The sequence below is a fragment of the Notolabrus celidotus genome, chromosome 11 (assembly GCF_009762535.1).
Source record: "Notolabrus celidotus isolate fNotCel1 chromosome 11, fNotCel1.pri, whole genome shotgun sequence".
NCBI classification, from domain to species: Eukaryota; Metazoa; Chordata; class Actinopteri; order Labriformes; family Labridae; genus Notolabrus; species Notolabrus celidotus.
The window spans coordinates 22905719-22920488 of NC_048282.1; the positions used below are offsets into that span (position 1 = coordinate 22905719).

At 42.5% G+C, this 14770-nt stretch overlaps 1 protein-coding gene across 2 annotated transcripts in view; it reads left to right on the forward strand.

Moving 5' to 3' along the window:
- The window catches only part of LOC117821969 (protein bicaudal D homolog 2-like), a 49673-nt gene that overhangs the window by 11955 nt on the left and 22948 nt on the right, over positions 1-14770 (forward strand). For both annotated transcript variants that reach the window (XM_034696557.1, XM_034696558.1), the window contains exon 2: positions 10596-10808. In XM_034696557.1, the coding sequence (XP_034552448.1) occupies positions 10596-10808 (213 nt within the window). The remainder of the gene's footprint in view (positions 1-10595; positions 10809-14770) is intronic.

Genomic DNA, 14770 nt, shown 5'->3' on the forward strand with positions numbered 1-14770 from the left:
GTCATTAGTCTTTGTCTAGCCGGGAGGAAGGGCAGGACTTGCCCAAGAGAACATCGTCTGAGTTTTGGAAGGTGAATGAAGGAATAGTAGAGGTAGCCTGGTTTTAAAGCGAGCATGTACAAGAGGTTAAAGTAAAAGATAGACCTTGTTTGTGACAGGGGTGGTGTTAGATGACAGATTCAAGTTGCGAAAACCTCAGGAATAAGGCATATCGAGTTTCTGCAGTCCCTCCCCCATCCTGTCAATGCTGCATCCTGATTGATTAGTCATGTTTCAATGCTGATGGAGTTTATGATGATTGGGGGAACTACATTAGGGTACAACATTGGGCCTCAACCCAACTAATGATTGTTATCGGTAAGGTTAAATGGCAGCAGGCTGTGGGTTTGATAAGAGAACTTTCAACAACACCTGTCAACAGAAGCAGAAAAAAAATAGATTCAATGCTAATGTAATAGCTCCCCCTTCTTCCTGCAATCCTGACCTTGGAGTTTGTAAGAATAATGATATCACATGTGTGTGTGTTAGTAATTCATGTGTGTGTTTATGTGTGCACCCCAGCTGTGGCCCCAGCTGCTCCCCTCCTCTGTCATTTATGTCAGACACACAGGAAGCTGTTCATCCAGGAGGTCACGTGTACCTACTCTGCAGAGAGCAGGGTCTTTTGGGAGATATACTCAAATGCACATGATACAGAGACTCAATATGATTCTCTGTTTGTTTACCACGGTGTATTGTCCAGATAGCAAATTAAAAAAAAGCAGAAATACTTCAAAGCAACCTCAGACTAGCGGGTTCTTTGTTCAAACAAATCTCAAACTGCAGAGGGATGGGTCTCTGTTGGGTGAGGACCGTTGCCGAATAAAAAGAGGGAGGAGGGAGATCTGTGCTACGTTGAGCTCCGAAACAGCCATCTGTGTCAGTGGCATCCCCCTGCTCTGCCTCTACTGACCTCCTCCTCCCGCGCTCCCACTGTAATTGGCATTGTAACCATAACGACGGCTTGTTCCCCTGGGGTTCTGGCGCGTGGACCTGCGAGAATTCATCCAGACGCATAGTGTCAGGGAGAAAGGGAAAGCGACAGAACGACTACAGCCGGGCACAGATAAGGCTGTCTTTGCATTGCAAATGAGTGAGGGTGTGAATGCCTCAGAGCTGGAGCTGGTATGGAAAAACTGGGTGATATGAAGAGTGATAAAGAACCCGGTCCCCAGCCCAGACGCTGATATGACGGAGCAATATATCAGGCCTATTGAATCTGTGCTCTCCCCTGAGAGAGTGGCTTTTTCCTCCATTCTGTTGCAGATTTAGCAGCCGAACAATGGACCTAATAAGCAGCTCCAGATAAACAGATGCTTCCTTGTGATTAATTGACTGCTTAGATTGAATGCTGAAGAGCAAATTAAAGTTAAGTACCTTGCGGTCATCTCTCTCATTATACAAAGAAAGATGAGTTTTTTTGGGTGTGTGTTTTTTAAGGAGAGAAACAAAAACAGTGCCTTGAGTCAAAACAAACCTCACGAAAGACTTAAACCCATCCCATCTAAACCTGTTTATTCTGCAAATGTTGACGGAGGATCATGGTTTGTTTTCAGTCTTAGCAAAGGCTGGTGTGAAAGTTAGAGTTCCTGATTATACCACCCTCCTGATTTATTTTTCTTACACACTGAAGGAAAAATATACTCCTCTAAAACCCAGATTTTGTAGCTGACCACGGGTGCATAACAACTCTTGCAACCCGTAACACAGGATCCAGTCCTCCGTGAACACCCACAATGTCATCTTCACACTGACAGTGTAATGTCAGTGTAGGGCTCCGCTGTCTTCCTCTTGCAGGTGTTTCACCTTTATAAAGGAGATAATATATTTTCTCTGAAGTCCCGTCTTTGTGTAGACGTACAATGAATATAGATAAGCCGAACATGAGCTCTGAGCTGACCAAAGACTTCACACAGAATCACTAATGCTGGCATCAGATTAGTGGCCGCTGTGAAGTCAGAATAAAACAAGGAATGTAGTTTTCCCCTGACAGATCTGATGAAAGCTCCAACCAGCTCTTAATCATTATGCACTGATGTATGCTGGGAGAATTTGTGTAGAGTATCACTGCGCTACGGCAGCCCAATTAGGCGTTTCTGATATTTTTATGGCAAAGGACGACTTCTTCAGCGAGGCGTGTATAGGGCCTCATGAGTCTGATTAGTACATTGCCCCTACTCAGAGATTCTGTGTGTGTGTGTGTGTGTGTGTGTGTGTGTGTGTGTGTGTGTGTGTGTGTGTGTGTGTGTGTGTGTGTTTGTGTGTGTGTTTGTGTGTGTGTTTGTGTGTGTGTGTGTGTGTGTGTGTGTGTGTGTGTGTGTGTGTGTGTGTGTGTGTGTGTGTGTGTGTGTGAGAGAATACAAGTGTTTTCTTTAAGTGCATATACCTTCTCCCAGAGGCTCCATCCCCTCTGGCTCTTTCTCTCTCTCTGTCTTAACCTGCACATCAGGAGAACCGAAACCTGGCACAGCTTTGTAGTTGTTTTTCGGAGGTTTTCGCCCGGGCAGTCTCATGAAGAGAGGAAAAATGCTCTACAAGTTTTCTTCAGGGTGCATTTTTAGATTTTTTCAAGGAAAAATGCGTCTCCAAGTAACATGTTTGTATGTTTTTTTAGCCCCTGCTTCCTTATATTCTCTGTAGTGTTTCCCTTGCCTTTGGCATGCAACGCAGCCCCCCCCCCCCGTGTGTGTGTCGAAAAAACACAAGTTGCATGCTGTGTTGCCGGAACCCCCCACAAGGCTTTGAAGACTCCCCTCTTCCTCAATCTCATAGGGCAGAACAAGCTTAAACAGGCAAAGCACCAGGTGCTGCAGTTTGGCTGACTGCAGGGCACTACAGGAAAATTGGGAACGGGATGTGTGTTGAATGTGTGAAATTGTCCAGGCCTGTGTTTGAATAATACCCCCAACGGCTCTGTGCTATGCAGAGAATCAATGTGGCTCTACGCCAAGCAACAGCTAATATCTTTGCCACCCTCGTTTGCATTTCTCTCACTCTTTTTTTCTCATCTTTCTCCCTCAATAAATCCCCGCACACAGCTAACTGTGAAATCTGACATTTTTTTCTACCTTTATATTGAAATGACTCTTTTTATAATTCTGCCACCAAGAAGTCCTGCTGAAAGGTTCAAATTTGTGGTTGAGGTGGAGAGAAACTGTTTGTAAAGCAAGATGTGGACATTTAGATCCATTAAAGAGTTAATCACAACCCGCAATCAGTGGTGGACAAAGTACACGTCTTCACAACTTTAGTCAAAGTATAGATCCTCCAGGTCAAACATTACTCCAATACAAGTGAAAGTTGTTCCTTCAAATTATTACTTGAGTTGAAGTACTGCAGTACTAGCTTTTAAAAATACCGAAATATTCAAAGTACTTTTTAAAAATATCTCTAAACATATTTTCACAAAGAATGAGTGCAGTCAGGAATACATGGGTGTACATTCTGCTCTGTTCTGTTTATCCAGAAAACATGATTTCATATCTAAAATTCAAAACATGAGACAAACCAAACACAAGTACACAAACAGTTTACGGTCTTTGGGATCTGATTTCAGAAAAGAAAATTAATCAGCTGACTTCAAAGCAAAAGTAGTGAGTAACTAGAGCACTGATAGAAATATAGTGGAGTCAAAAGTATATTTGTCTTTCACATGGAGTAAAAGTAATAAGTTCCTCAAAAAATAATACTCAAGTAAATTACAGATACTCAAAAACTGTGCTTAAGTGCATATACTTTATTAGTGTCCACCACTGCCTGCAACGGATAGTCAAAGTCTTCAGATGCATATATCTGTTTTTGCATTTCCATCCCACCTTCTCTGAAGAGCAAAGTCTGGAGTAAATAATTATCCTGTCTGTTATTCATTGAAAAAAGTGACACTGGCTTTGCAATTTAACTTGCTTGGTTCAGCAGCATGCTCTCTTAAATTGAGTTAACTAAACAAGCATACACTGACATGTGACATGATTTGCATTCCACACAAAACCACGTTGTACAGCCTTTTAGTGCAGAAATAACACTGGGAGCTATTAAGCCTGAAAGAAATAAACAAAGTTGAGTGCTCTGAGTTCTTTAAGTGTAGAATAGTGGGTTAACATGCAGTTCTAGGTCACAACATTCATGTTGCAGGAAGCAAATGTTTCATCGTTTTAACTTCATGCCAGAAAAGATCTGTGTAATGAAGAGTTGATAGTGGACAGCTAAATATAGAATCAACACACAGCTCAAGGCGAAGCCAAGTCTCTGGCTGTGCTGTGGCTTGTGAATAGAGAGACGTAGATAAAGAGAGAGAAAAGCAGGATGTCTCTGTTTATCATCACAAACCCAAGCTCCACGTGAGCTGTGTTTCACGAGGCTGGAGAATCTTTGCAGTGTTTTTTTTTTCCTTTCTTTTTCCAGCTCCACCTCTCCTCCTTCTCCTCCTCCGCAGTAGCCTACAATGACTAACAGTGACCAGCTTTCAGTGTTGCTCAAACACTGCTTTGGTATTTAAGGTCAACCTCAACACACACACTAAACTCGTCTAAACAACACAGTGTGATATTGTTCAGCGTCGGTCACCGTCTCTCTGTCATGGCTCAGGAATGCTGCTGAAGAGACCAGAATCTCAGCCACCCACTCAGGTCTACGAGTCGAGCCAGACGCGTTTTTTATATCACAATTCTGCTCTCAGAGATTTTGTGGTGTAGTATTACACAGCAGGCATGCCCTGATGTGCCCTACCTGGCATCATCCAATCAGATTGTCATGGCAGCATTATGTCTCAGAATCAGTGCTTGGTTACAGGAAGCCATCAGATTCTCACAGCAGCTTTTCCCCTTACAGTAAACACACATAACTTATTTCTATGTCTCTGGTCATGTTGAGGGTTTTTGAAACTCCTTTCAGCTAAAAAAAATAAAAATAAGTCTACTCCTTCCTTTTTTAAATTGCAAAAATTAAAGGTGTAGCTTATCACAATCTGGCTCAGCAGCAATGAAACTTTCTCCTGCTCCATGTTTTATCCCTTTTCAGTCTCTCATTTTCTCTCTAACTCTGCCAGGTCTTTGTGCAGCAAGCTTTACTTTCCCATTAGATCCCGGCTGTGAGACACAGGGGGCTAAATGGAAACTTGGAAACGGTGAGATGATTATAGCTGGACCAGAGATAAAAGAATCAGATCTAAATCCAGAGAGTTTTCTAATTGGGTTTTACTCCTGAGGCTGTCATATGGGACATGGTTGTATTGATTGAAATTCTCCAGGCCTTTTGCTTTAATCCAGATTTATGTATGGATGGTGGGTGAGTGAGTGAGTGAGTGAGTGAGTGAGTGAGTGAGTGAGTGAGTGAGTGAGTGAGTGAGTGAGTGAGTGAGTGAGTGAGTGAGTGAGTGAGTGAGTGTGTGTGTGTGTGTGTGTGTGTGTATGGTGTGTGTGTGTATGGTGTGTGTGTGTGTGTGTGTGTGTGTTTGTGTGTTTATGTATGTGTGTGTGTGTGTGTGTGTGTGTGTTTGGTAACTTGATGGTACCCATTGGATTTGTTCTCAATTCCAGAGTTGTCTTTGGTAATCCTCTCTTTTGGAAACAATCTCCTGTTCACTTTTCTTACCAAGTCCGTCTTCTCCCTTCATACCTAAGGAATACTGTTTCCTTCCTATGGGATAGACACTGAAAATAGAATTTTAGACTTGGTTTCCTTCAGCTCCACGGGGCCTCTGAGACCAGCTGTATCGATCTGTTTGTTACCTGACAGAGACCCAAAGCCCATCTCCCTCCTCCTCTTGATTCCGGGATCAGAGAGACACGCATAGGAGGAGAGAAAGCTTGAGTCAACTCTTTGACCTATATTCTCTCTGCTTTGAATTCCTAAACAATGTTAAGTGTTGAATATTAGAGGCAGGGCAGGCCAGAGTTCAGCCTTTTCTCTCTGTTATTGAAGAGTGATCCCAGCACACAGGCGCGTGAGTGACTGAGTCCTGATTTGTCTCCCCTTCTAATCTGTGGACTTTGCTTCTGGAGCCTGTAAGATTAGAGGACAATAACAACACCGAGTTCAAACATGCTTTGAACACAAACTACAAGGTATACTGACCTGTCAAAGAACTCACCGTCTCAACAACGTTTGTTACGCTTGGAGATAAACCAATCAAGTGCAACTCCCATGGTGTAAAGTGAGCCGCAGCAACCAGGGTTTAAAAAAAGGGAAAAAGGCGTTGTTGGTGTCCTTACTTTAATTGGTTTGCTTTTACACACACACACACACACACACACACACACACACACACACACACACACACACACACACACACACACACACACACACACACATCTTTATTTATAGCTCTGGGGGTTTCCATAATGACTTACAACTACTTTTTAAAGGTCCACCGTATTGATGTGAGCATTGTTTGGAGGAAGTGATGAAAATAACAGCCAAGAAAAAAGAACTGAGATCAGAGGTGACTCGCCTCATTATATCAGTTCCTCAATCACATGGTGCCTTTTACCAAGTGATTATGTACTTTGATCTCCGCCTGACAGCCTGACATGGAAAGACTCACCCAGCAGGATGTCTTAACTGTCAGCCCATAATGTATGCACTCATCTGGAATCAGATATTTTGTTTTGTTGAGGGATAAATCTGGTGAATTATTGACTTTTCCTCACATAGTGTCATAATGTTAGCCTTCTGTGTGGAAAATCTGAGAGGAAATCCAGTCCATATGCCACACTAACGACTGAAGACCTCCTGTTGATTAGCTTTACAGAGATTAATAATCCATGCTCAAATGTTCAATGTAAAAAACGCAACATATGGCAAGCTAAAGATGAATTATAAATTGGGTTGACAGCTTACTTAGGGATTGAAGGCTTGGTCGCGTGTGTCCCCAATTTACCCTCCCTTAAAATAGCCTAAACCCACGCTTGGGGAGTCGAGATTAAAGGCATGGGGTCAGTGGGTTTCATTTGGGGGCTCTACTCTATATTTGAGGGACCAGCCTCTTAGATTACATTGATTGGAGCCTTTCCATATCCCCAAAGTTCAAAGATTATACTGATGAGATTCCCCTGGTTTCTGATTTGGTTAATCCTGTCTTGTTTAATGCTTTTCTTACTGAATACAGTCTCTTGCTGATTGACCTTTAATTTTTAGAGTAACTAACATTAGTTGTATATTGACAGATTGGCTGACAATGAATCATGTGAACTTTGGCTGAAAGATTACTGAAACACCTCCCACTGGTTAACAACAATGATTACAAGGTGATATTGTCACAATAAAATATGATTTATATGTGCATGGATCCTGCGCAATAGTTCTAAACTAAATTCATGTGCTTCAGTTAAACCTGTTTAAGATAAGGATTTTCTGAAGTGACTAATTTGCTAGTTGCTAAAACGTAAATTAAACTTCTGACTAGTCAAAAGTGAGCACACTTGTTGACCTGACATCAACAGGTTTGCCGAATGTGGCTAATGTCAGCAGAGCTATGCACATGCCGAAGTGTCCTTGAGCAAGACACTAAACCCCGAATTGCTCCCTCTGTTGTTCAGAGGTGTGTGAATGTGAACGAATGAGATTTGCTAACACTGATGGTCACTACATAGCAGCCTCTACCATCAGTGAGTGAATGTGGTGTGAATTGGTGAATGTGACAAGTAGTGTAAAAGCGCTTTGAGTAGTCAAACTGACTAGAAAAGTGCTATATGAGTACAAGTCCATTTTTACAACCGGATAGATAGTGGACGTCATCAACCGTAGCTACAGCTCATTAGCTAGTAGCTAGTAGCTAGTGGCTGCACAACCGGTCAGGCTGTTTTGGAAACCGCCTACCATACTAGCAGTACGTACTGATTTGGCCTAAATTCAGTATGTAGTATGTAGTATGTGAACAAGATCAATATCTTGCAGTATGCCAAAACTACCCGGATGTCGTACTGATTCAGGAAAATTTCACAGTATGCATCGAACCCATAGACTGTTTTCAAATGGCCTGCTACATACTACCTACGAATGTAGTAGGCGGTAGGTACTGCCTACTACATACTGCGTTTGAATTTAGTATGAAGTATGACTGTTCTGTTGGATCTGTTATGCAGGATGCTGAGCCAGACGTCACTGGATTTCCGGTTTCGGAAAGCGGAAGTAAACAACGGCCAAGCTGATAGAGAAACTGCTTCTTTTCAGGCATACATTAGGCTACTATAATATTAACAACCTGTTTAACCGACTGGTAATTTTAGTGTCGACTAGCGATGTTCAATCAGGTAGTCGACTAACTAGCACATAGTTGTAGGACATAATATCATTTTAACTTTTCAAGAATCCTGCAGAGCAAAGTATTTGTCAGAAAACACTCAAGAAAAGTTAATTGATGTTAGTCAGTTTTCTTAAACACTAACAAAGTTGGGATGAATAATTGGTACAAAAGTAACTTTCTTTTACTTTACAAGTAGAGAAATCCATCAAATTCAACTCTAGTGTGTTGGCTCAGTTGGCATTTAATCTGTTGTACCAGATTTCAACATGTGGGCAGACATCAGTAAATCTTTTTTAAGTCTTGTGACATTCTTTAGTACACTGGCACATGGAGATACATGATAATGTGTGTTTGTTAATCAACATTTTGCTCTCATAGTCTACAGGCTAGGTTTCTTGTGCTATTTGAAACAGCTGTTGCTTCTAGATAGGGAATTTTGTGTCTCAGCATGAGGGTATATCTGCTCACTGTCACTATCTCACAGTCTAGATCCTCATCATTCCTGGAACGTGAAAGATATTAAAGCCAGCCTGCATGAGACATGATGTCACGCACTCCCGTAACCCATTAAACGAGTTTTGAATATTCAACTAAGTCCAGAAAGTAGGTCAGTGTGACCACTAGAAATTTCCAGATTTTCCTTTCTCTAAAGGAATTACTGGGATTAATACGATACGCAGTCAAAGAGAGAAAATCCTGCAGCAGCCAGTCACGTGCAGATGGGAGGGGGCAGCAGGTCAGAGAGAAGAGAGAGTGCACTGCTGCTGCGAACAAGGTCAGAACCAATGCCTCAGGTGATTTCAGATTACAGCCTACGCTCGAGTTGTGAGTCAAGATGAGAATCAGAATTTCCATCAGCTCACTGGTAGTTACAGGATCGGAAATGAGATCTGTAATCATGGAGATTATTATTTAGAGATGGTAGCGAGTAGCCTAACCTAGATTTTACTGCAGTTAAGGACTGCTCACTCACTCTATTTCTTTCCCTGCTTGTTTTGTTTGCACATATTTTGCTGCATGGAAGCCATTTGCAAATTAAGGTCAAATTAAGGCAGCACCATGGGCAGTACTCATACTAGTTTTAGTCTGCACAGTTAAGCTGCATGGCTATTATTAGTATTTGATGAGCCTTAACTTCTTCTGAAGGTATCTAATTTACATAAACCTTTCCTTTCTTGGGAAATCCATCAAATGAAGCAATATCTGCTGACCTTCTCATACTCTGCTATGATCTCTTAAGGCAGGAGTTCCCAAACTATTCAGCACGCAACCCCCAAAATATAGGTAACAAAGACTTGCGACCCACTGTCCCTCAAAGTGATTTAATGTGACTTAATTTAGCTGATCTGCAGAAAATGACCCTACCTATATGAGATTGTGGCTGTGTTTCCTGTGCCTTTTATGAGTTAACCTACTGCTACTGATGCTTTTGATAATTAACTGTTCACTAACCCTAAACTTAGGAGTGATCTGGCAACAAGAAATGGAGAAAACTCATTACATTTTCTATTTTCAAGTTTCTATTTCACGTTTAGCTACTTTTTTGTCGATATTTTTTACTATGATGGGTAAAATTTACTATTTTTAGATAACTTTTGTCATTAAACTTTTTTTATTGCATTTTTTCTGTATTTTTTGTTCACCACAAGTTGGCAAATGATGTATAAGCAATACAAAGAGAAGTGAAAAAAATAAAAACAATTAATACAAAAAAAATTATAAAGAAATGATAATGATAAACCGTACAAACAAAAAGGAAGATAAACATAAGAAAACAAGGTAATAAACAAAAATAAATAATAAAAAATAGTTTTAGACATTCTGGAAGACATCTCACTCTTTGTGTCTCTTTGTGTCACGCGATCCCCCAGGGGGTCCCGACCCACCTGTCTTAAGGTATTAAGAGCATTAAAACACAGGCGTCTCGTGATCACCCAGAGACCTAGTCCATTTGCTCTACTTTTCCTGCCTGGTTTTCCCATCTGTGAAGTCACTGCTGAGCACGTGCGAGGGAGGCCAACATCCTGCAGGAATGGGATGGGGGATGGTGGGACGAGGGGGAAGACGGGATGATGCGGCCCAGATGGAGCCTAACTGATTATCTCTATGGAGCAGTCCCCGAGTTGAACCACAGTAGTAATCACAGAGCACATCTATGCCTTTACAGTGAGGATAACCAAAACAGCCAATAAATGCTTCATTGAATAAACACACAGCTCTAGTCTGACTTCTTTAATAAGTGTTAAAATTGGTGAAACCAAGCACTCTACAGCTTCATATTAAAATCTCTATTCCTCCCTTTCTTTCTCTCCAGGCCTTTGGACAAGCTTACTCCAACCACAGGAAGGTGGCAGCTGATGGAGAGAGTCGTGAAGAGTCTCTGATCCAGGAGTCGGCCTCGAAGGAGGCCTACTACGAGCAGAGGGTCCTGGAGCTGCAGACCGAGCTCCGCCAGACACGGAACATCCTCACCAATACCCAGTCTGAGAACGAACGCCTGAACACCATCTTCCAGGAGATGAGAGAGGTAAAGTTTGGGAATTCCTGCACCAGGAACATAAAGGGATTACTCCCGGTATTCGGAAGGGAATAGAACTTAAAAGTCACTGCAAAAAGTCCCAAACGCAGAAGGCAGTGTGCTCTATAACAGTTGTTTTGAAGTACTTATAATTGAACTCACTTTGAAAGTTGAAGCAGAAAGCTTCTTCGTCTGATCTTGTTTGCTTGCAACTATTGTGTGTTTGTTATTTATCCATCTGAAGCGGCAGAAAACATCAGATGTTCTTGTCTGATCCGTCTCTTGCTCAGCAAAGTCTGCAGGCCCAGGGGAAACTCTGCATAAGTCATTTCACTTATGACTTTGTATAGTGCGAAAGTGATGGAGTCAAATGACAAAGAACATGAACTGTCCTCTTAAAGAACAAGTCATACGTTGTAGAGTGCTGTCTAATCACTGCACAGACATTCATTTGCTCCTGAGTCTTTCAGTGCAACCGTTCACACCTGTATTATTTTCGGGTGTTATGAAAGATCCAATGGTTGTTTTGTTTTTGACGTGTCATAACAAGACTGATGATCATTTAATGATTGAAGGAGAGACACCTGGCAGGTAGAAGCAACACCCTGCCTTCAAGCCTAAAGTGATGTCCTCTATTCGTATTGTGCTGCAAGGCGGAGTCAAAATATTCCACACTGAGGCCAAGGAAAACATGTTGTGTTGCATAAGATGGCCGGATTGTACACGAATAATCAACAGATTCAATACCTTTGACGTATGCAGACTGTTCCGTGACAATAATGCTCAACCTGTTGCCAGAACTGTGGCATTAGTGTCATCCCCCTTTATCAAAATTCAGTCCCATATCAAATTGAGGCATGACCAAATGATGTCCATAAATCAGAGCATGCCCTCTGCACATTCCAGAAGATATTTCCTTTTTATACTCTAAATCCTCCCTTACTATCATAATGCCAACCTTTATAGTCTGCGCCCCACTTTCAACAATGTCCGACCTCTCCGCTGCTGCCATTTACATATAGTCACAGCTAATTGACCTCATTAGAAGAGACAAGAGTGCAGGCGCAGAGCGTGGGTTGAGCGTCTCTGCCAATGGGCATGCATGTGTGAAGAAGCTGGTGATGGGGAGCTTGGATCAACAGGAGAGCACTACAGGCTGAACGCACACTGACTGAGAGATGTGCGGAGCTCTGAGGAGGCCTGTTTGACACAAAGACGGGGAGACATAAAGGGCTGAAAAGAGATGAACGGACACTGACAGGAGGGCAGGGGGAGCCTCCCGTTACAATAATAAAGAGAGGGGGGTTGAAGTTGCAACTTGTTATTGTAGTCCAGCTTTATGAGAAAAGTAACAGACTATGTTTTTACTCCTTACATGCGTACCAACACTCTTGTTCCTGCACATACAATGTACTGATGTTCCACTGGTGGCCTGCCTCTCTAAAGGTGCCATTCCTATTATAAACACAGTGATGCAGCTCTGTGGACCCCAGCCAGCTCTTAATTAGTCGCATAAAAGGGCCCTGGAGTGAAAATCACCCAATGTATGGGATATAATGACACCCTGTTAATGGTACTTCTGTGGGTGCTAGGAGGAGTGTGTGTGTGGCAGGCAAATGGACGGAGCCCGGGCACTGAGGCTGGCATTGTGACCACACTGACGGGATTGAAAAGACGCCTTTGTCTCCTGGGTTTCAAATTAGCCCTGAAAGCTGAGGCAGGGAGTAAAAGAGGAGAGATGATAGGAATAGTGCTAAAAGAAAGAAAGAGAGGGAGGCCTGAAATCCAATGGAGAAAGAGAGAGGCTTAATGAGAGAATATTCTGCTCTATTGGTGGACGCTGCTGCTTTTCTGGGACAGCGTGGCTAATCATATTGAGTCAGGAGGCTGAGTGAATGACTCAATTTCATCGTGGAATTCGTCTGACAGTTGGGCTGTGACTGTCGCCTTTTGTGTTTGTGTGACAGTGACTTTATTTCCTTTGAGAAGATGAGATGTATTAAGGCTGAGAGTATACAGCCAAAGGAAAGCATGTGAAAGGCTTACAGAATGTAATTTCTCTGCCTGTTGTTCACAAATCAGTGACTAGATAATGTCACCTTCCACAGACCTGGAAGCTTCCCTCAATGTAAAAAGGCTTTTAATGTCTGCACAGGCCCCACTTCATTCACAACTATTTAGCTACAGCCTTTCACTTGAATGCTTCCATCACATTTAAACCTCCAAGGCAGACTGTGATGCCAAAGACTTGAATGTTCGCCCCCAAGCACTGATAAGACATATTTCACTGCTACGGTGTCATCTACAGGATTAGACCTCCACAAAGAGCCAGTAACATTGTAAGGAGGCGCACTCTAACAGGCATGACTTCATTAAATTCAATCTCATAGCCGGAGAAGAATGTGCTCACAATGATGGCTGCCGTGATCCTCTCAGAACGAGGATCCTTATATAGCCCGAGGATAAATGATGAAGCTCAGCTAAAGATAAAAATGAAGAGAAATGTTAATCAGTGTTAAGTTTATTCTCTGTTCCCACCTCAGCATCCCCACATGACTGCTCACAGATCTTCCCAGGCCTCTCATTTTAATAGCTATATGCTGTGTTAGCACTTCCTGTCCATTCATTCTGAAAAAAACCCACTTTCTTCCACTAATTTACCATCTTTCAAAAAGAAGCAAAACACCACTTTAATGTTGAAGCCTTTCAGTGTTAAGCATGATTGCTTTTCCCCCTCATTGACACAATGGATGGAGCTGTCAGACATTAATGCTGCCCTTTAATTGAAGTGCTATTTCATTGGCTGGATTAACACCTAACAGAGAGATGAGGGATTGAAAAGAGGGGGGGAGGTATCTGGATTCACGGCTTTGATTTAAGCATATTGACAGGAAAACATCATTACTGCAATCAAGGAATTGGAGTAAAAGGCTGCAGGATTTCAGAAGCAGGTGGGGCTTCAGAACTGTCATGGCAGTGCTGACAGTACCTTGATTATTGAAAGGTCAGAGCTGAGTGGCAAAAACATCCAAGGAGGGTCGCTCTTTGTTTCCTGTTATCAACGTCTGATGTGAGGCTAATGTCAGACAACTCCTGGAGGCCTTTTGGGCGCTGATGTCACCTGAACTATTACACCCTTTGACATCAATACCAAGACAGATGCTCCTGTCTGGTTCTAACTGGGAGGAAGGGGGAGCACAGCAAGACAAACATAAAAGAGGCTGGAGTATTGGTCTCTGAAGATTAGACTAAGTGGCATGCAGGGGATATGAGTAGAGGGAGTGAATAGATGTATGAAAAATGGAAACCAAAGAAGTTTGTTTTCTCCACAAGCCTTTTCTCCTCCTCAGCCTCCAGATGATATCTAGGTTGTCCGGCTGCAGCACCCATCATCACCTAATCTTGCCGTCACTTCAGCCAACTGCCTCATGAGACACATGTCACACAGATTAATGTCTATTTATAGCGTACAGGAAAGGTGTTTTCCTAGATACATGAAGGAGACTCACAGTTTGTCCTTAATAAGGTTTGTCTTTTCATATCAGCCTCAAGGAAACTCTGAAAATATGTAGCTATTGATTTGAGTCCCCGGCTCACAGCACCGTAGAGGCTTTCAACACCAGATCAATACACCCTTATAAATCATCAACACACACAAACAGGTCACAGTCACTTAAACTAATGGACGTGAACGCGCTTCGGTGCACGTTTCTCCGCTTTCATCCAAATGACCCAAAAAGCACAGATTCACTGTTAAGTGCTCGCTGCCACACTGCGACCCTGTGGGCTCACTATTCACACACAGGATAGACAACCATCAGCTGCGCACTCTCAAGGTTCCTTCACTGTTTCCTTTTTAATTGTCTCATTGAAAGTGTGACCTTGAGTGTTCCTGCTCTCAAAAGTGGAGTCTGAGGAGGCTGAATAGAAGACAACAGCTCCCAGCAAAGAGGAGGATAAAAGCAGATCAT